The sequence below is a fragment of the Mandrillus leucophaeus genome, unplaced genomic scaffold (genome assembly GCF_000951045.1).
Source record: "Mandrillus leucophaeus isolate KB7577 unplaced genomic scaffold, Mleu.le_1.0 Scaffold5, whole genome shotgun sequence".
Taxonomy (NCBI): Eukaryota; Metazoa; Chordata; class Mammalia; order Primates; family Cercopithecidae; genus Mandrillus; species Mandrillus leucophaeus.
This window is the reverse complement of record NW_012105364.1, coordinates 8289586-8312521: the sequence shown is the minus strand read 5'-3', so window position 1 is coordinate 8312521 and position 22936 is coordinate 8289586. Positions and strand designations below refer to the sequence as shown.

The following is a 22936-nucleotide window of genomic DNA, read 5'->3' as shown; positions in this document are numbered from 1 at the left end:
TCTTTGATTATAAGTGAGACTTAACATTTTTTTCAAATATGTATTAACATTTACAAGTTTTATCAATTGATCTCTTAGAGATTGTATAGTTTATATCAATTTATGTGGCTCTTTTAATATTTAGGATATTGATGTTTTGACACAACAACCCCAATGAATCCTTATAAGTTCTGTTTTAAAATTATGTTCATAATTTTTAATATCCAAGTGTTATACTTCTAAAGAATCAAATAAGGCATTTTTTATAATAATTTCTTTTACTGATTTTAAACTTTCCCATTCAAATCAAATAAACCTTCTTCTACATTTTCTTTTCTTTATTATTTTGCTTCTTTTTAACATAATTCTAAAATAAATTTCAAATGGATAATACTTTCTTATGTGGAAAAATCATCTCAGTTGACTCTGCTGTAAACTCTTAATCAATAAAATGTTATTTCCCACTGAGTTATAAAACCACCATTATCATATGATAAATTCATATATATATATACACACACACACACACACAATTGTAGGTTTATTTACTTATTTATCATCATTATATGTTTCTGACTATTTCTATTTGGTTTATCACGTGTCTGTTTTGGTGCTAGTTTCATACTGGATTGATTATGGTAGTTTATCACATGTCTATTCTGGTATTAGATTCATACTGGATTGATTATTGTAGTTTAACATTATTCTTAAATATTAAATGTTTGGTAGGAATATTTTTCCTTAAAATCACTCTAGTTATTTTTGCTCATTTACTCTCATAATTAAAATTTAAAATACTATTAAAATTCCAGAAAATACTGCCTAGATATTTCTACTGGAATTATAACATGAACGAATACAGATTTATTCAGAAAGAATTAACGTTTTTCCTATATTTAGCTCTTCTGTCCATAAACAAGAAATGTCTCTCCATTTTTTAAAATATGTAAAGTTGTCTTCAAATAGGTTCAATTTATTCCAACATATTTTCAGTAATTTTTGCAAAAGAAAACAAGAGTCCCAGTTCCCATGTATTAATCAATGACCTCTTAATACTATGTAGAAAAGTCTTAATGTTCTAATATTAATGTTATATTTTATCTTTCTAATATAAGTATTGTCTTGAGATCAAATAATTTGAAAATTATCATGAAATGATTTTTCCCTTTTAGTAATAATCTTTGTCATTTTTGTTTCATGTTTACCACATTGGTTAAAATTGATAGAATATTAATAATTGTGGTAATAGGTTTAATCCATCTCTTTGATAAGAATAACTATAAATATATAATCAGTTATAGACTAAGAAAGATGTGCTTTATGTGTTAAATATTTGGTCAATTTCTAGTTTGTTTTGTATTTATAACATAAATTAGGCTAATATTTTTATCATATGACTTTATACAATCTTATCAAATGTTTATTATTGTCTTATTTGACCTATTAGCATGATTATAGTATATTTTCTAATGTTAAACTATAATTATTCCTTTCAGATAGCTTAAAGGTATTTTATGCTAATAAATTTCCTTCATAATCAGACTATAGTGTTCAGAGACTCGAAATTGTATATTTGGATATTTTGCATTAACTCTTTGAAATCAATACGTTTTCTAAAGGAAAGAAGATGCTGATAACTTCAATTTCTGTACTGATCTTTACAATCTAACAAATATTTCCATATTATCCTTGGAATATTGAGCACTGAAATATTTAGATCACAACTCACTGCTGAGTTTGGGGAAGCTGCTTCCTTCCTCTTGGTGTCAGATAATTCAATCCCAATACAAGGGTTTGCATTACAAAATTCCGAAGTTGGCTCTTCTCTCCAATTATCACAGATTCTGCTTGATTCCTGTCTCCCTCAGACTAACACAAACTCATCCACCTAAAGAAGCAATGAGATTCAGATACCTAGGCATCACCCCCTCTCTCAGGTTTCCACCTCCCTGCTTCAGCTTTCGCCATAAGGCACTTATAGAAACTTTCTAAATGTCTCCTTTATCTATAGGGAGTGGTCCGTGACAACCAAGTTTGTACTACTTCCTCCTGTACAGATAATCTGAAATAGATCTTACACACAACCTAAGTTTGGCTAATAAGATTAAAGCTTCCAAGAAGTTCAAATTGAGACTTTTAAAACAAAGTTAGTTTTGACAGGTGTCTTAAACAAAGAATAGCTAAACCCTAGAAATGGAGACAATCTGCTACCCTGTGAACCTAGAAGAGAAAACCAATATAAAGAGAAACAGATAAAGCAGACAGACAGACAGACAGAGATGCTTTTTTTTCCTTATAGGTTTTTATTTCTTAGGACGAGTTCTTTCTTTATACTCATTTCTATTCTGCTATGGGGTTTCCTGATGCACATTCACAAATTCCTCATTTTAGCTGAATTAAGCAAGTTTTAGTTGACTTCTCAAGTTGGTTGGCTATATACAATCAAACAATTCCAATTAACATGCCACTGTGCTTGACCTGCCCTGACATGAGTTCAACTACAGGGCAAGGGAGTAGGGAGATAGCTCTGAAATTCTATCCAACACTTTCTTTATGATAAATACGGTTCTCATAGTAATAGAAACACCTTTGATTCTATACAAGATGTACAGAATTAATATTGTATTGCCTATAGATCAGTCTGGAGTAAGGAATTGACAAGTTCCTAAAATATCTGACTTCCTTTTCTCTCTATTTTTGGATAAATCTTAGGGTTTAAAAATTATAGAAATAACATTTTGTTCAGATAGCAGCAATAACAGTAACCCTAAAAAGAAAATCTGTTTCCCTCTGGCTTCCCAAGCAGATAGAAGATGTTAAGAAAACCTGCAAGGGAAACATCAGTGATTCTGGATGCACTGTGATTCAGAATGTGCTTAAAATACAGATGCAGAAGATGGTTCAGGTACCTTTTCTCAGTGACTTAAAAAAATCAGTTTCAGTGATTGCATTCAATTAAACCACCATTGTAGCTTATGTCTTTGATGCCAATTAGTACTCTACAGTTCAGCAGTTTGACTGAATCCAGCTTTAGTTATTTTTTATGAAATAATTTTGGCCTGAAATACTAGTTGTTTATCACTCTAAATTTGAATATATTCTTTGCTTTGTCAATTAGATGATACACTGGAAGAAGCACAATCTTTTAAATATCTTTAAACCATTGCTTAAGTAAGCATACCACACACCTGGTTACAATGTGAGCAAGATTAAATTTTAACAAACCAACAGTTCTCTTTAATTTTATACCAATCATCTGATGAGCTTCCAGTGCCTGGCTACTTCACCTCCTGCTCCTATAAACTGGAAGCAGAATCTTCCTCCACACCGATAACATGGTTTTACTATCTCAAACTAAAAAGGAGCATACAAAGAAATGTATCCTGGTATCTAATTATGTCAAAAAGAACTAATTTAACAACAATTTTATCTATACAAAAATTATACTTTGGGATAGCCACTATTCAATTTTAAATGGGCATTACTAAGTAATTCCATCAAATGGGTCAATTTTTTTAATTCCTTGAGAGTACATTTTGTAGTTCACTGATCCTGGCAGACAATCGAGAAGGCCACACTGTACAAACGTGGCAGTTGTCTTATAAAGCTCATTATTTGACAACTGGCAATAGCTAGGCTAAAAACCTTCTAATATATACTATTTTTTGTTATGTACAATAAGCAGCTCTGGTTCTAGTCAAGCACATCTGGGTTCTTCAGAAAATTAAAAATTGGTCCTGGGCAAACCTTGTTTTGGCCAATGTCTTCCTTGCACTTTTGGTGTTAGGGAGATGGGACAGCTGTCCCACCAGGTGAGAACACTGACTATCACCAACATAACCAACTCATCTGGTTTCCAATTAACAACATAACATAGCTGTTTTCTAGGTTCCTAACAGCTAACAAAAGCTCCAAAACTCTACTTCCACCTGCTATTAATACCCTGAGAAGAGCAATGATATGTATGTAAGTCTGTAGATTGTATGTGTGCTTCATAGAGCCACTGGGACTCTTCAAGGTACTTCCGAGACCAGTAAGCAAGACTAAGGAAGTGGACCAGCCAGGGCTATGCCAATCCCTTCAAGCCAACAGCTCTTGTTTTTTAACAGATTGAAATGTTAGATTTCTGAGTAGGATATTTTTGAAGATAGAGTCTTAAAACTAGAGTATAAGGGAGATGTTCTTCATTTATTCTTCAGAGTATGGTACATCCCCATATCATCAGGGCTCCGAAGAGTTATAAATCTAAATCAAGGATGATTCTCTTCCTCCTCGAAAACATCCTTAATGAAATATACTTTCGGTGTTATGAGAGTTACATCATTTTTTAACTTTGATTGCGGGTACAAATGCAAAACAGCCAGAGAAGACTTCTGCTTTTGCTGTAAAATTTTGTTAAATAACATTGCTCATTTGGCTGTCAAAGTAGCATATGACACCTTTCTTTTGGAAATAATTTCCAAGAAAATTTGTTCTCTCTTGAAGAATAGGTAGGCTTGCTTCTATCATATAATGAAAATTATAAATCACATTGTCGGTCCCTTTATGCTTTGATTGCTTAAGAAGCTCAAAGTTAATGATTTCATGTTTTATTCTGCTTACCATATTTGTTTCTTCCTCCTTTAGTAGTTTTGATGGTGTACTTCTATTTGAACAGCTCTGTGTGTCATTTTTCTCATAAACAGAATGAACATTAATAGATAAGTCAATAATAAAATTAAAATGTGATGAATATCCTGGAAATTACTGAAAATCAACAGAATTATGTATTCTATGATCATTTGTTTATCTTCAGGTCTCTTATCCTGTATTATCAGCTACTGGAACACAATCAAGTCTCAAGCCCAGCAAAATCAATCTCCAAAGAGCTCAAAGAAATTGTCTTTTAAGTTCATATACTAAGATTTATTTATTTTCCATAACCCTCATCTGAGATATACGTAACCTTGTATTAGACACAGTTCTATTATGCTCCAATAGGTTCTTGTTGCTTTCAAGATGAAGAATAAACCTTAATAATGGCCTATAAGACCTCACATGGTCTACACGGCCCAGCCTATTGCTCTACCCTTATCTGAGACACCTACTCCCTTCAGATTTCATCTGCTCCTAAATCCCTATATTAGGGAAATGTCCACTATTATAAACTCTAAAACCAGAATATCTCCCTTTTCAGCACTCATTGCAGATTACATAATTATATTTTTGTTTGCTTATTTGATTAATACCTAAGTTCTCCAGGAAACTCTAAGTGCCATGAACGTTTTGTCTATTGTCCCCAGTAATGTATCATCGGCACCTGTCCTAAAAACAAGCACAGCAACAGCATCAGAAACACTTTGATAATGAGAAAAAAAAAATCCACTGTAAAAAGTGGACAGAGCTCAAAGATCATTCATTGGAGTCTAGAGGCAAATCCTCTTAATAGCCATTACATTAAGATATTCTTTAACCGTCTTTAATAGGATCATTATATTACAGGATGGTGTAATAATTATAATAATTGATGTCATCAAGGAAGGGTTAGGTTTTGATCTATGGTTAAGATGAAAGACAAATGCCTTTAAAATGCTTTCTTTAGTGCTTCTTTAAAAGACTTCCCTGTCTTCGGAGGTGAGCTTCAGTTCTATGGAAACTTCACTTATCTGCGTTATTCTTCCCACCTCTTAACTAGCAATACTAGATAAAGGAAGAGTTCCCCAACCTCAGGTTATCGTAAACAACCTTGTATTGACACATTCCTCTTTTGGTCAATTTCATAATTGCATAAAAATTATTTTCAAACTCCCGTTAGTATTCATATTCCCAACAAAAGGATTAATGTTATGTAATGCTTCACAAATATTCTGCCACAGACAATGTGTGTTGAATTTAAACCAAATTCTGTCTTAGGTTGCCTTTAAAGGAAAAATGCAAAAAATGCAAAAAAAAAAAAAGAAAAGAAAAAAAGAAGTTTCCACTTGAATTCTAAATTGAAGATGACCTTGTGCTTTTCTGAGAAACGCTGGCAGCTGAGGTCACTGGAGTGTGTTATGATAGACGGTGCAGTGCTGTGTGTGTCTCAAGGCATGTCCATTGTATGGATTAAAGCCAAACCAAAAGTATTAGGCAGCTCAGAGCATTCTATCATTTCATTTGAAAATAATGATCAAAGTCGTGGGCAACAACCATTGCAACTCTCATGAAAGAATGGCAGCATTCAATAATTCCATCACTTCAGACAGACAGTTGGGCTATTCTCAATCAAATACTATGAATCCAGTATATTTTGTGTCACTTTCTTGTGGCAATCACAGAAACAACATTTCTGCTTTTACAGTATAAAAATCCTGTCTACATTGTGTGCATCCCTTAGCTTCCAAATGACTGAGTCATTGAGAAAAATACAAGGAAATGGAAAACACAGAAACTGAACCCTCTTTGAGTATAAATATATAGCAACCCAAATCAGCCATTTTCTTCAAGTCAGCTTACTGTTTCAAAAGCTTAAAATCCATTTCGAAACAAAATGTCTACAATCTCTTCTCTAATAACAGCATGAACAAAACACTTTCAAAGAAATATAATCTAGTGCCAATGGTTTTCAAGCCTTCTAAGTGATCTCTTCAATAGTGATATTTAACTAGAACATTTTGATTGATAGAGGCTTATTTTAAACTTTTGCTTCCTTCACGCATAGATTAATGGTAGCATAAAAATATGTTTGAGATGTAAAAGCAGGTGGAAAAACTCACACTTACGATCAAAGAAGGGAACTGCTTCTAATCCTATGTTTTCCACTCTGCCTGGGTATCTTCTATATATAGGAGGAAAAACATACCCTGTTGCTTTTGAAGTATTTAGACACACACACACGTTGTAACTTACCATTAAAATTTACAGCCCGAATATAACCAAGTAGCTCTTTCCCATCAATGGTACTCATTCGTGGACAAAGGCCAATGTATCCAGGGCAGAGATCTTTGTGCATATTGTGCAGGGCGTAAGCCATGGAATATACTGCATCAATTACAAATTGGACCTTTCCTTCCTGTTCATAAGATGAATCCCGAGCAATTCGCTCCAGCCCTGCAAAATAAAAAAGTAAAAACCATCAGTTGACGTTAGATTCCAAGAAAAGACGGCATTAGAGCTAAGATTTCCATCATTTGAGGACACTTAACGAGACACAACTATTTGATTTCACTTCTGATTAATTCTATACTTACTGAGTCAGGTTTTTAAACTGGATATTGAGTTTATTTGGAAAGAGTAAAACTATTTCATTAGCAACAAAAAGATATAAAGTAAATAAAAGATGTATAGTTTCATTATCATTATTTCCACCTTATTGAGTCCTATGATACTGTGCATTCTAGTAATTACATAACGCTTTGGTAGTGGCTTGATCTTTTATGTAAAATGTGTAGTGTGTCATTCTTGCCATCTATCTCAGCTCCAGGAGTGTCATTTAATTAGTGGCCCAAAGCAAGGTCTTTCACCACCCACCAAATCAGTTATAATTTTTAATGTGCTCTATTTGCGAGCCTTTTTGTAACTATTATATGACAATACTCCCTTAAGTGACCCTAGTTATCTTTATAATAATCATTCAATTTGTTTTCTCTTTGAACTCAATTTTCTATTTAGAATTTCTATTAAAAAGATGCAGACACCTCAAAATGAATGTCACTCAGAATAAATGTACCTGTATTGGGGCATATTTAGGGCTGATAATTGGCACTGGAGATTACTTTTAGGTTGGTGTTTATAATTTAATATGGAATAGATATATATTTTAAATGAAATATAAATGAGAGCTCAACTATGATCCAACATCGTTTTGAAAGCGAGGAAACTGAGACTCATGGAGGTTATAATTACATGGGGTAAATAGGGCAGGTTTGGGACGCATTCGTAGGTCTCAGACTGCAAGTCCAATATTCTCTCAATCCCCAGAAAAGTTTGGTAGATGGCAAGAATGCTGGGCATGCAAGAAAAAATTATGAAAGGGACATCAAGAGTTTATTAAGGGAACAAAAAATGATCTCCTATCATTTCTACATCCATCACCAACCCTTACACAACTGGTAACACTTAGACAAAAGCAAGCATTTTAAACTTTCCATGGATGTTACTAACCTTGAATAAATTGTACTTATGTTCAACACATATTTGTTTTCTAAACACCAATGCATATAACCTATATATTTAGAGAGTTGAATTAAAGTGGTTTATATTTGGATATTTACACTCTGAAAAACTTGTGGCTTTTTTCCTAAACAAAAATAGTGGTCAGTTTATTTTTATTCATCCAATTATTGTTTTTGTTTTTCCTTTGGTCTTAATCACTTGTGACACTGTTCTTTTAGATGCTCTTGGTTGGTATTCTGGTCTCTGTGGTCTGTCATGATGCTGAATTCTGCTCCTCCCTGTTTGGCATGTGTTTTCTGATTTTCTCATGTCTCAACTTTTCATTCTCCAAGGCTGAGTTTCTTCATCCCCAACCTCAGAATCTGCTCATTGTCAATTTTGTCAACTACTAAAATTTCTACAGTCTAGAAATATAAATGGGAATATAAAATGTTGGCTACAGAGTCCAGAACATTAGATCAATTTTTAATAATTAGTTTAATTCATTTTGGAAGTTAGCTTTTTGGAAAATTAGTTTTCTAACTCTTTCTTGCTGTCTAAGTGTATAGTCCCATATTTTCAATGGCCTACCATATCTCTCTCTATGTAGTCTGCTGCTTCCGTATCAAACAATATATGTAAAACGAGGCTATCTCTGTAGGGGATTCCCTAAAATATCCTACTGATATCTTGCAAGTTTGCGAGCACAAAGAGACAGGGAAGACTACTTCTCAAAAGGCATATTGTCTCCTTCAACCTACCTTAGCTGCATGATCTAAGCTAAGATCCACAAGACATGGGGACTATGTTCTCTCCATATGTCTAGGTTATACTTTTGTCTCCTGAGTCTTAGAACAACACTGCTTGTTCCCAGAATCTCTCATCAAGTTTCCTGTGAAAACAACCCTTTCCACTTCTGCCTAAAATTTCTCTCCCATGGCTTTAACCACGAAGTAGAGCATTCATAAATAAATATTGAAAGATGGTTACAGCAACCAAATAGATGCTGTTATTTCCTTATAGATTCTAGTCTGGTGACTAGCCACTCTTGTTAGTCCAGGACTGAGGGGTTCTCAGGACCTAGGACCAAAATGTGAAAAGCCCTGGAAAAACCAGGATAGTTGCTTATGGAAAAAGAGGGAAATGACGAGGAAATTTCAGAGAGAAGACTAAATAACAACTTTGAGGATCAGTCCCTAGGTCTGGATGGATATCCCTGTGTTTCATTTATTTTTTATCACTGCACTTGAAACCAGAAAATGAAGACAATGAGGTTCAGGGCAGTTGTTTCCACACTTGGTTCTCTCCTTAAGTACAGATTTCTCAGTACCACCCCGGACTTGCTGGGTCAGAATCTTCCTACCTGGGACATAAAGGATCTGTCATGTCAACAACTCACCAGGAGATTCTGGTGCAACCAGCTAAGTCTGTGGGCCAGCTTTAGGAAATTTCTGCTCTTCCATACAACAATCTTCAAAAATACCTCTATAGATCTATTGTTTAGAGAATTTTATGGTATTGAAGTATGAAAATAATAATTCTTTCATGATATGCACAACCCAAAGAAAATCTAATCAAATTATTTCCCTTTTCTCACTAGATGAAGAGTCAAAGAACACAATTCCCAATATTTATGCATTTCAAAGCTTCCACCATGTCCTCAGACACACAGGGAGGCCTGGAGCTGATGACAAGAGTAGAAGCCAGAAAGACACGAAAGATCTGTAAATGAGAAAGTGTAACGAATTGAATGTGTTCCTCATGAGAGGGTGGAAACAGAAAATAGAAAGCAGTAGGGAGAAAAAGATACAGAGAGGAGGGAAAGGAGGATGGAGCAACACAGAGAAAGGCTTGCACCCAAGGTACAATAATGGCAGAGGGAAATCTAACATTCCAGGTTGTTTGTATTGCTGCTTTGTAAATCCCTCTGCTGCAGACATACATACACACACACATACACACATACACACACACACACACACCCCTCACACACCTCTTCTGTAAATATTATTGGCCTTTAATCTATTTTTTTTAATTTTGTGGGCTTTAAAGAAAAGGGAGGATTTCCATATTTCCATTACTGCAGGGTGAAGGGTGGAGAGTGGGCATAGAACTGGCAGAAAATGCCTAAGCCAAATGGCTTCAAATGAAGTAATGACCACAAGAACATTAAGGAATTTGGAATTTTTTTTAAACCTATGAAATTCATGTAACAGCTAGACATGTGTGACAGTTTCATAGTTTTAAACTTAATCTATCCTATTATCATTTTATTTTAGTGCCAGTGTAACCTCAATATATTATTTTACTTTATTTTACATATTATCAATTTAATATATTATCATTGTATTTTAATGCCAGTGCAACCTCCCTGTCAATCCATAGAGATACTCCTCAGTGTTCAAGAATTTCCTGATAAATTGTAATTGACATGCTCCAATTTAATAGATACACTCTTCCTCAGCATTTCTTAAAGAATAAACAGTCTGGTGTGGTGGCTCACAGCTGTAGGAGGATTGCTTGATGTCAGGAGTTCAAGACCAGCCTGGGCAGCATAGTGAGACCCTGTCCCTACCAAAAAATCAAACTAAAAATTCAACTTTATATACAATAGGTCTAAATGAATAATCAGATACACATAATCTTATTAAAGAAACATATTTAAATTTTCACGATTCAAATCATTTTTTCTAGTTATAAACTCCAATTATTTTGACTGTTGATTACATATATTCCAACTTTGTACTTTTTTGTTCTTTTAAAGTAAGAGTTCAGAAGTCTGCCTAGTAACTGGTACCACATGTGAATCAATGAACACTGTAAAACTCTCCCCATAAATCAATGTAAGCATGTGGTGACAAACTGAAAGACTGAACACTATTACCATTTCTAAACTTAAAAGTGAATCATTTGATTTCTTTTCAGGCTGTTTAGACAACGTATTTTTCTGTTCCTTAACACTTCAACCTCATGATGACACTTAAGATTTTACAGCAGCTAGAATTTGCTCCTCACTTCCTATATTTGATTCTCTCATTCATCTAAAAGGGGAGTTTAGGAAGCTGACAGTGACTCATCAACCTAATTGGCTGTAAAATTTCATTATGCTATAGTTTCTAAAGTTAGTGTTAACGTATTGCTATAAAGTGCTAAATATTGTCAAAGGCTGTATGTCAGCTAACCATTTTAAATATCACCGATTGTAGAGTTGTGATGTGTTCTAGTGTATAGCTCAAAATTAACAGCATAGAGCAAAGTGTTTGCATGGTGAGACAGGAATTCAGCCTCCTAAATTTTATAGGAAGATTGTTTTACATCTTCATTAATGAAATCTAAATCTTGTGATTAGATCTCAGGTTCCCAGAAAATAATAAATTTTTACTCCTCTAAGAAATAAGCACACGTACTTTAGTTAAGGCCTTTCACACTTTGTGGTGTATATTCTTGGGTTTTGTTCCTTTTCAGTAAAAAAAAAAAAAAAGGCAAATTGGCTTAAGTTGGCAAAACATTGTATATGTTACAATGTAAGTTCCTAAGATGAGTCTAAGAGAAATTTCAGACTCTTTGATGCATTGTGGTTGCAAAGCATTGCTTTCTAAGAATTTCCCATTTCTCAGGATAGAGTTCAGTTTTCTAAGCTAAAATGTCAGAGGGCTAATTTAATTGTCCTGAAATTAGGCATATAAAACTTCTAACACCAATGCAATGATAGTCCAATAAGCAGTTGGTCAATCCAAGTAAAAAACAAATGGAAGTCATACCAGTTGCTTAATTCCTGGGAAATCAAACATCTGATTTGTTGCCTTTTTCTTACAACCATCTCAGCTTGGAGTATAAATAATCCAACAATCTAAATTTGTAGATTAAGAAGTATTTGTTAAAGTTTCTCCCTGAATTTTTCTGAATTATGAAGCAACTATTTTAAATAATTAAGTCAGTTTCTTGGAGTTGCTGCAGAGAGAATAGCAAAGAGAAAGAAGGGAATTTGTGAACCTGCTATGAATAAATACATTTATGCATCTAGGCCGAGATTTAAAAGTCATTCTGAATTTCATAGGAGCTTCTCTGCCTATTGATAACCAGGAACAAGACTGTCATACTTTAGATTGTGCTTTTCCCAATGTGACACAGATACATTGTAACTGCATAGTGCAGTGACTTTTAAATCCGTGAAAACCATGCCAAGAACCACATCGCACACTAAAGAGTAACTGCTGTCAAGCTGACAAGTAGATCTTTTTTTTTTTTTTTTTTTCCTGAATTTAAACTGATTTGGGTTCCAGGATACAATAGGGGGAACATAAGGTAGAAATACAAGCATGTTCAATTATACAGGACTATCTCCAGAGCACTAGGATCCACACATGAAAGTATGCACCTCCCGTGCTGAAGACAGATGAAAACATGTACCCTGAGATGAGACAGACAGGCGAAATGACTGATAGAAGCAGCTAGCTAGGGCAGAGAGAGGATCAGTCAGGTAGACCTGGATCCAGGCCCCAGCTGGACAGCTTAGAAGGCGATTGGCCTTGAACACCTTCCTGAACCACATCACTAATCCTGGGCCTTCAGCTGGCATTGCTGCTCTTAGGGACCTCTGTAATGGGGTCCCTCATCCCTCCAGCTTCATCTGCTCCACTCCTAGGTCCTTGAGTATTACATAAGATCTCTAAATGCAGGCCTTTATTCAGCTGTTTACTCTCTTCATTCCTTCCCTAGATGTTTCCAAGCCTCAGGGGAGATGTCACTTCAAATTAGTTAATATTTAATGATTTTCTTCCCAAACTTAGCCTAGATTAGATCATACAGCATCTTAAATACTAGGCTTAAATACTGAATATTGTTCACTTGAAATTGAGAACTACTATCAATATTTAAAATTATTGCTGAGAATAATGTGTAAAATTAATTGAAGTAAGCATAGGTTGAAGATAGAGATGAGTTGGGAGACAGGTTATGCAGAAAGTGGAAACAGGATGACCCAGGGAAATGAAAACAAAGGAATGACAGAAAATATGCTTTAGATGCCAAATTGACAGAATCTAAATATCTGATTAAATATGGCAGCAAAAGTCAGGAGGCAAAGAATAACTCAGGGTTCTGATGCTAGGTAGTAGAAAATTGGGACCATGACCAGTTTGAAAAATCAGGTGAAGGTTTGATTAATGATGTCTCCCTAAGAGCATCAAGACTTCAATTAAAAGGACTGATTTTTAATGTTCGGTGCTATTCATTATATCCTCTAATATAGTATAGACTTTATATAGATGTTTAATTATTAAAAGAGTAAAAGGCCCAAATGTTTAAAGTAATCACATAACAATAACGTGGTTGATCATTTATTTGCAACACTGGCATAACTGAAGAAGCTATGTTGGAATAGTGCACCTTATGCAGTGTTGCAGTAAAACCAATGGCCTGAGAAGCCAGACTTGCATTCCAGTTCTAACACCACAACCAATTAACTTTGTGGCCCTGGACAAAACATGATCTCTCTGGTTTTTGGTTACTTCTCAGTAAAAATTAGAGAACTGAACAAGATGCTCTGTCAGCGCCCCTCCAGCTCTGAAATTCTGGATTCTAAGGCATGTTCTCTTATTTCTAACTGCTTCCTCCTTATACTCGCTAAGATCACTTGAAGATGATTTAAGTAATCTTCAAGTAAGTGTGACTGAACAAACACCACTAAACCCAATTCTCCTAAACAGTATCAAGTATCCTGTAACTGGGCTACTGCTGAGACCGGGAAATTCTACACTAACAAAAATAGCAAATGTCAACCTGGATTAATTTTTCCCTGCATTCAGAGTTTTGGTTCACTGTATCACCACATTTTCATTATTCTTAGATTTAGAGCCATTGACCAAATCTGGTTCCTCAAAAAAGAGAAGTTTTTAGGTCTCTTCTTTTTCTGATACACTGCCTTAAGGAATCAATTACAAAAAATAAGGTCAGAGAAGTGAAACGGAAGAGGGAGGATACAAATAATTAAAATGGTAAGGGCACTTCACAAATAGTATCCCTCTAAATTATTACTGCTTCTCTTGTACAAATAGAAGAACTGAGATTCAAAAAGTCAAATAATTTACCCAAGATTGCAAAGTCATGGCAGTAAATGCTAATTTAAAATCAGGTCTACATGACTCAAAACCTCTGCCACTACCACTATTCCTTCTTCTCTGTGAAATTTCCTTTGATTCTTTCAGTTCAGGTTTATCTTCTACTTCTCCAAACTCCCCTTTCACTTACATCAACTAGACCAATGATTAGTTTGTCTCTTAAATTAACTGCAAATGCAGGTTCTCTACGTGTAATGTGTTCATGCACTCGTGTTAATCTTTAAAGACAACAGTGAAATAGGAGTCAAAAAATATTATAAAATATAAACTTTTACAGAAATGCTGACAATATGTATTAATAAATACTAACAAAAATGTCAATACTTATATTGAAATACATTTAAAAAGGAAAAAAACTTTCTATAACATTTTAAGCATTTTTCTGAACTGTTAAACAAAAAAGAACTTCTTGTGAATTTCAGCCATCCACTTATGAAAAAATTGGCATAAAATGGCTGAAATTCCCAAGCAAAAGGACCGGACATTTGTGATAAAGGCCAATGCTAATAAAGCTTATATATTTATATTTATACAAATGACTAAAGTATTTTAGCCTTGGAAGGCAGTGTGTCTGAGTCTATACCTCTATATGATTTTTCTTAAAATATAACATCAAGCTCAAAAGAGAGTTTCACACTCAAGATTCTGCTTTGTGGATTCTTCAGCTGACTCCATCAAGGACCTGTAGAAACAGATGTGTTGCACTAATGAACTAATTTGAGCCACTACCTTATTTATTCACAAAGGGCAGAGAAAATTAGAAGATAAGGGTCCTTTGCTGAGAATCACCTGCTCTCTGTCTTCTTCTGTAATTTAAATGTAGCAGCAAAAACTGAAGGCTCTTAGCTGCCTGAGGACACATGAGGAGACACTTGTAAATCAACCACTGAAGAGCTCTAGATCAGCTTACAATAACATCTCTCCTTTGTGCCTGGCAGGAAATAGAAAGTGCTTCAGGCAGGTGCCAGGTGTCCCCTTCAGGTATTAAAAATTTCCATGCAATGCCCCAGGGTTTCTAAAACACTGAAAAACCTAAGGTAAGTGGTAAATAAGATTAAGAGTGTATCTTCAGGCAAAACAACCAATTTAAAAGAAAGACTTTCAGAAAAGCAAATTATTTCATAGATCTATCCGTAAGTCACTGAACAAAGAAAAGCCTGTATGATTAAATTCAATTATTTGCATTTTTCTACATAATTATACTAGATCATACACATGAGAGACAAATTTTGATTTAAAATAATGTATATAACTTGATATATCATAGTTAATGTTTCTCTTTTTAAGGCATATTAAAGACACTCCTCCCCATACAATTCCAATTTGGGCATCAAAATTCCCACTTCAGCAGATAGGACTTCTAATGCTCCCCCACCACAATATGTTACAGTCATTTCAGACCCTATGACTTGGCTCAGGATTTACCTTTTAAAAATATAGTCTATTTTTTAAATTACAAAAGTAACACATATTCATATTAGAAATGTGGAAAATAAAAGTGTAGGAAGAAGAAAATTTTTTAAAAAATCTATTAGCCTCCCATCTTAATGACCATTTGTATGTTGGTGTGGTGCCTTACAACATTTCTCTCTTTGCCTCTTTATTTTTAAACATTAAAGTGATATACTCTTTTTAATATGCTATATTCACTTCAACTATAATGAGAATTCCCCTATATTATAGAAAAGCATGGTTTTTAATCTCATCCTTAATCTTTCATTAGGATTCTTGTCTAATCTGTAATGATTCAATAGATACATATTTTTGCAATTAATTCTTTTGTTATATTCAATGTGATATTTGGGTTAAGATAAGGATCCTAACTTTACATTTTCCAAATTGTGAACCAATTCTCCCAGTGTTATTTATTACATGTATATTCATTTCCCAAATAATTTATATAACATTACTTTTAACATATCAAATTCTTATATATTCTTGAACACCTATCTGGATTTTCTGCTCTAGGTCATTTTTCTCTTCATATGCCAATGCTACATTTTTATGATTATTATGTTTTTATGTTATACCATTGGTTCATGGTGTACTCTATCATACTCTTTTTAAAATTTTCTGATTAGTCTCACTAATAGTCTTTAGACCTAATTAAACCAATTCAAAAAGTTAGAACTTTTATTAGTCATATAAATTTTTAAAATTTATTATGAAGGACATAACATAGCTACAATACTAAGCCTCCATTTGATAACAGAGTCTGTTTATTCAAATCTTCTTTATGAATCCTTAATAAAGATATGTCATTCACACATTTTAAGTTCTTCAATATTTTATGTTTTATTGCTTTGTAAAATAAGATTTATTTTCATTAACTGGTATAATTTATAAATTTCTATTTATTTTTAATGCTCAGCATTTTTCTCTCATTTAAATTCTACGCATCCTAGCAATCCCAGATTAAGTCCTATCTCTTCTACACAACAAGGAAAAATATAAAATAGCATGGGTTTTGAGACAAGATTAAGATTTTAGGCTCTGCCTCCGCGTCTCTGAATTCTTCACTCATAAAATTAGAATTTATGACCTATGTTGCATGGCTGTTGTGAGGATTAACTGAGATAATATAAGGCATCTGGCACCTTATGTAGTAAATACATGAACATCACTATTTGATATGTGAGGCTATAAAATACTTAACCTTCTATAACATACAATACTTTTTCAATTATACAAATGAAAGAAATTACAACAGAAAGTTAAACTCAGTATATATTCATATATTCAATTACTAAGCATGAGAAAGGTAATTTAGTTCCGTGATTGAGACCAGTCACCCTGCTTCCAATCTGTCTGGGTTCAAATCTCCGTACCACCATTTACCAGTTATGAGGCTTTGAGTAAGCCCTTTAACCTCCTATGTATCTTATTTTATCTGTAAAATGGGGATAACAATAGTATCTCCCCCATAGGGCTGTTCTCATAATTAAATCAGTTAGTATATATATTAGGCAGTCAGAAGAGTATTGAAAAGAATAGGCACTATATAAGATGATATTATTATTATCTTTATTATTATCATTCACTAAGCTTGTGTGATATACTAAGCAGTGAGCAGGATACAATGGTAAACAAAAACTGACCTACTCCTTGCTGTCATAGAGTGACACTAGGACTATGATCTGAAAGATAAATAGGAGTGAATTAGCTGGGCAAGGGAAGTAGAGGGGAGCACAGGATGACAGCAGTGGCAAAAGCCCACTGATGGTGGCAGCAGAAGAGTACAAGGAGTGAGGCTCAGCCAGTCAGGCTGCAGCAGGGGAAGAAGGAGGGAGGCACAGGTGAGGCCTGATGGGGCCAGGGCCAGATTATGGGACCATGCAAATGATCTGGAGTCTATCTGTCTTCTTTCTAAAAGAAGAGGGAAGCCACCAAAAGGTAACATAACCAGATTTCCAGTTCAAAAAGAGCACTGAGTCAAGAGAACAGATAGGGAAGAGGAAAGAGTAAATGGAGTAGGCAGATTGGGAGGTGATTTTATAGTGCAGAAAGGAGCATACAGTGTCATGGCTAAGGTGGTGATGAAGGCAGAGAAATGTGAATGCACTAGAGACAAAATAGAGGATAAAAACAACAGGATTTGGATATAGGCACTACAGCAAAGAGTGTTACCAAGGGTGACTTCCAGGTTCTTGGCTTAAGTATCTGGACAGATGCCAGTGCTGCTCAGTTAGATGGACAACAGTGTCTAGGCCAGAAATATCATGTCCTGCCAATCAGATAACTGCACATTTGCCTAATGCATGGTCAACATCGTGAGTTTGTTCCTGTTAAGACAGGTCAGGGGAATCCCACTAGCCTGCACCTCCTAAAAATTATATACTCACTTGCCACTATGAGAATGTAACCTGCCTTATTTGTAGCATCAATATGTCCAGGTTCAAGGTTCCAACACTGGCTTATCATTATTTTTATTATTTACAATCTCCCTAGGTTATAAATCCCAACCCAGGAACACAGAAAGAGATGGCATCAGAATCGTTTTCAAGAATGTGTCATCATTCAACAACTGACTTCAATCATTCTACTTGCAAGTTACTAATAGTACTCTCTCAGGTATTCCCTTTTAAATGAAAAGCTGAGTAGTCATTGTGATGACCTGCTTTAAATATAAACATAGAAAAGTAAAACATTTCCCCTTTCCACTGTTTTTAAGATTTTTTTCAACAATGAAGTAATAATATTATCACAGGAACACATGTCATGACACCTTAAACTTGTAATTAATAAAATAGAAATGCCTATGCTAAAATAATCTCATCCTTTTTTTTTTTTTTTTTTTTTTAGACAGGGTTTCACTCTGTTACCCAGACTGGAGTGCAGTGGTGTGATCAAGGCTCACTGTAGCCTTGACCTCCTGGGCTCAGGACATCATCCCATTTCAGCCTCCCCAGTAGATTGGACCATGGGCATAAGCCACCACAACAGGCTAATTTTTAAATTTTTTTGTAGAGATGGGATCTCCTCACGTTGCCCAGGCTGGTCTTGAACTCCTGGCCTCAAGCGATCTTCCCATCTTGGCCTCTCAGTGTTGGGATTACAGGTGTGAGCCACTGCATCCAGCCCTATCTGCTTTTTTCTAAGCTTCATACAGGCCATGACCTATTAGTGATAATAAAATCAATGTAGTTGGTCACATACGGCATATTTCCAAAATAAAGAAAACATGTAGAAATCAAGTTCATTGCAAACAGTGACAGGAAGTATTGTTTCTTGAGTCTTTATTTCAGTTGAGAGGTGGGTTTGTGTACTGTGTTGCCATAAACAATATATTATTAAATCAGAGTGAAGTTAAAAAAAAATTGAAACTCATTAACGTAGTCCAATTCTCTCACTTCACAAATGGTGAAACTGAGACAGAGGGACTGAGTGATTTTTTTCCAGGTCTGATAACCTGTGAAGAGGCAGAGCCAGGAATAGAACCCTAATCACTTAATTCCATGACTCTTGTTTTATATCATGTCTCTTTTCAGCTGCATTTTCTCTCCCATTGTAATTAAGTTCTATTGAGGATAACTAAGACTTAAGGAAATCACTGAATGAGTTTGCCCATGAGGAATTAAAAATATTGAAAGAATAATGAAATATGAAAATAAATGAATAACAAGAAAATATGAGTAACAGGCAGGTTCTCTCTCACTCCAAAGGGAAACTGTATCAGTGAAAACCAACAACAAAGAACCACGGCTTTTGGTTTTGAAATGGCGAAAAAAACTAAATGCAAACAATTTTATAACAGAAACTTAAATTTGTAAATAAAGGCCCAAAGTGCCTGATGTTTATGATGCATATCCTTTAAGTGAAAATTTTAGGGTGTCTGTGTGTAGTATTGGACCACCCAGATGGGAAATGAAAACAATTCTTGCCTCTGTACAATGAGGTCAATCCTCTGGATGACTGACTAGGTCTTTCACTTTTCTTCCCAATTTTAGGGGTCACAGCACAGGCATAGGTATAGTGCCAGTGGCTGATTAAAGCAGGTCACAATCTGTCTGGGAGAGTTTCTGTGCCATTCTTCATAGGGACAGGGACCAGACAAGATGACCTCTCTTTCTGCCTTCCAATTAATTCAATCAGCCTCTGCTTCTATCAGACATCTTCAGGGATGCAAACTGTACACTCGCTCCAAGTCCTCACCAGGAATCAGTAAACACAGAGGCTGCAGACTGTGTTTAATGAATAAGCAGGATTCATCTTTCAGTCATCATTTTTATTTACGGCTTGTTTCCAGGTATTATTTTCTCCCCCAATGATCTAAAATCCCATGGAAGACTGGGACTGGATCTAACTTCTCTGAGCTCCTGCTCAAGCTAATCTGGTACCCACATACATCTTAGATTAATATCAGTGTTGTTAAACCAACCTAACCTGAGTTTCTCTCTCAAGAAGGAGGTATAAGTAAGATAATTCCAATTAGGTCTCCATAAATCTTTTTGCTTTAATATTCTATGAAGAGCCACTCTAGGAAACTATTATGAGATACAATAAAGTACATTAAGGAAAACAATGTCAAACAAACTAAATCTATGCCTTCTATTTCTGAAGGTATATAATTAGTGAGCCACTGCACCCAGTCGTACCTGCTTTTTTCTCAGCTTCATATAGGCCATGGCCTATTAGTGATAATAAAATCAATGTAACTGGTCACAAACAGCGTATTTCCAAAATAAAGAAACCATGTAGAAATCAAGCTCATTTCAAATGGTAACAAATTGAACATTGCAAATGTTCAAATAAATATACATAAAAGGTAGAGTTGGTGTGGGGTGTTTGCTTTTTGTTTCTCTTCAAATGGACTGGCAGGATAACTTCCATAACTGAGGAAATAGATCATCTGTGACTAACTATATTAGACAACGTTGGAACAGCAGATCCAAGATGAGGTAAGTGCTCACATGACAGCTCATTTCAAACCCCTCATAAATCAGGAACCTGTGGCTATATTTCAACACTTCCTATACAATCAGTAAAACATCAGTATTCATTAGGCAGACCTCATCTATAGCCTCAGATCAAAAACTGTGGTTTTTGACTACAAACCTACCTTACAATAAGAAGGGAGTGAATTTGTTTAACACATCTTTTCTTTTAAAAAAAATCTAATATAAAATGGGATGTCCTTCAACATTACATATAAGCTAAATTATAGTGCATGGTTTGTGTGAGCTTTAGTGAGCTGCATCAGGACCTGGAAAACTTTCCAAAACTAAAGTAGAATTTTGGCCCAGTAAGAACTAAATCACTAAGGAACAAACCCTGGTTTCACCTTGAGAGATAATGCATGACCTATTAAATCTCTCATTATTACCCTTGCATACAAATACAAAAAAAAAATTGAGAATATTTTCATCTTTAAACTTCAATGCATGCACATGCAAAAAAAGAATTAAAAATATTTTCATCTTTAAACTTTCGTTGCGTGCTTTGAATATAAAAACATATTTTGTGAGAAAAATTATAAATAGAAATTTGATAAATTTAGAACCAATCTGAAAATCATAGCCTGAGATGCACTTTAAACTTATTTCTAACAAATCTGCTTTTCTCAGTGATTTATTTTTGCTCCCCAAATTATGTTACTGGCACCAAGGACTTGGATAGAAAACAGGTATGATAAGGGGAACATTTAAACATAATGGTGCAAATGTACAAAGGTTCATAAATAGCCTTCTTCACAGAAGCTGAAAGGGGAAGACCTACCCATTTATTGGAATCTATTATGAGCCTACCACCATGCTAGACAAGTTGGATAGGTTGTTACATAATGCTTGTAATCGCTCTATGAGGCAAGTATTATTATTACCGTTTTTTAGGAAAACTGAAGCTCAGGTTAAATAACCTGCCCATTATCGTAGATTTAGTAAGCGATAAAAGCCAAGAATCCCAACTGTGTCTCTCTATTCAAAATGACCAAACTCTTTTTATTACAACTCAGGTCTAAGCAATAAAGAACATGCCCATATACAGTGTAATGAATTTAGATGAAGATATAAACCTGTTACCAGATCCTAGGAAAGACCAGTCTCAACCAACACTAGTACTGTAAGCACATAGTAACCATTTGGCCTTTGACTTCTTATCACAAGCTTGCGTTCAGCTTCTGTATGAGGTGACTTTTCCAGGCCGGAGTGCAGTAGCTACTCACAGGCATGATTGTAGCACACCACAGCCGTGGACTCCTGGGCTCAAGCAATCCTCTTGCCTCAGCCTCTCAAGTAACTAAGACTACAAGTGAATGCCACTGTGCCTGGCTTAAGGTGTCATTTTTTAATACGTGAGTTTTCCAATAGTCTTCCAATGCTTTTAGGAATAAGACAGCCTCAGGTATTGGAGTAATCTGGTAAAACATCCTCTCTTTCAGAGTCAAGCTCTTCAGAAGAGCCTTTATGCTTTTATTTCCTCATTGCAATGCACATCTTGACTGCTGCAATTTGACTTCTATCCCAGCCACACACCAAGGCTACCTAGGCAGAGACCATTAGTTGTACCTCATACCAATTCACCACTTCTTACATGGTATTAGAACCCATGATTTTTAGGGAGATGACTTGGACAAAATAAAGACTTTATTTTCCAGCCTCCTTTGCAACCAAATTTAGCTGCCGCCAATAGGATGTAGGCAAATGGATAGCGTGGTAATTTTTAGGAACCTTTCTTAAAAGACCCGGGTACATGTCTTTCACTTCTTTATCCTTTTTCATCCTGTTTTCCATCCTGCCACCTGAATGGCAGAGGTAATCACTGGAGCTCTACCTGTCACCTGGAACCCGGAGGAATTAGAGCCACACTGTGGAGATGGTGGAGTAATAAACTAGAAGGAGCCTAGGTCACTACAGCCTGGGAAAAGCAACACCGCTGTACCCTTCCTGCACCACCTCCTCTAGATTTTACCAGACAGAAAAATGAGGTTTTATCTCATTTAAACAAATGTTATTTCCACTCTCTGTTACTTTTAGCTGGACACAATCTTATATGATATATAACTATGATCTCCTTGTGTCTAAACCCAGGGACAGTAAACACACTCCACCACATTTTGACTTTTAACTTTACCAGTCTTTTGAGGTTTTCTGGAGCACTAGGAAAACCATAAAATTTATAAGAGAAATCCCTCCTCTTACTAACTCTGTTATCTATGGCAAATAACCTCTTTTGCTTTCACTGTCTCCATCTGTGGTGAAAGAGAGAATAATGACCTCCTACTTCAAAGT

At 35.1% G+C, this 22936-nt stretch overlaps 1 protein-coding gene across 2 annotated transcripts in view; it reads right to left on the bottom strand.

Moving 5' to 3' along the window:
• The window catches only part of GRM8 (glutamate receptor, metabotropic 8), an 838387-nt gene that overhangs the window by 346523 nt on the left and 468928 nt on the right, over positions 1–22936 (bottom strand). For both annotated transcript variants that reach the window (XM_011995930.1, XM_011995931.1), the window contains exon 7: positions 6847–7047. In XM_011995930.1, the coding sequence (XP_011851320.1) occupies positions 6847–7047 (201 nt within the window). The remainder of the gene's footprint in view (positions 1–6846; positions 7048–22936) is intronic.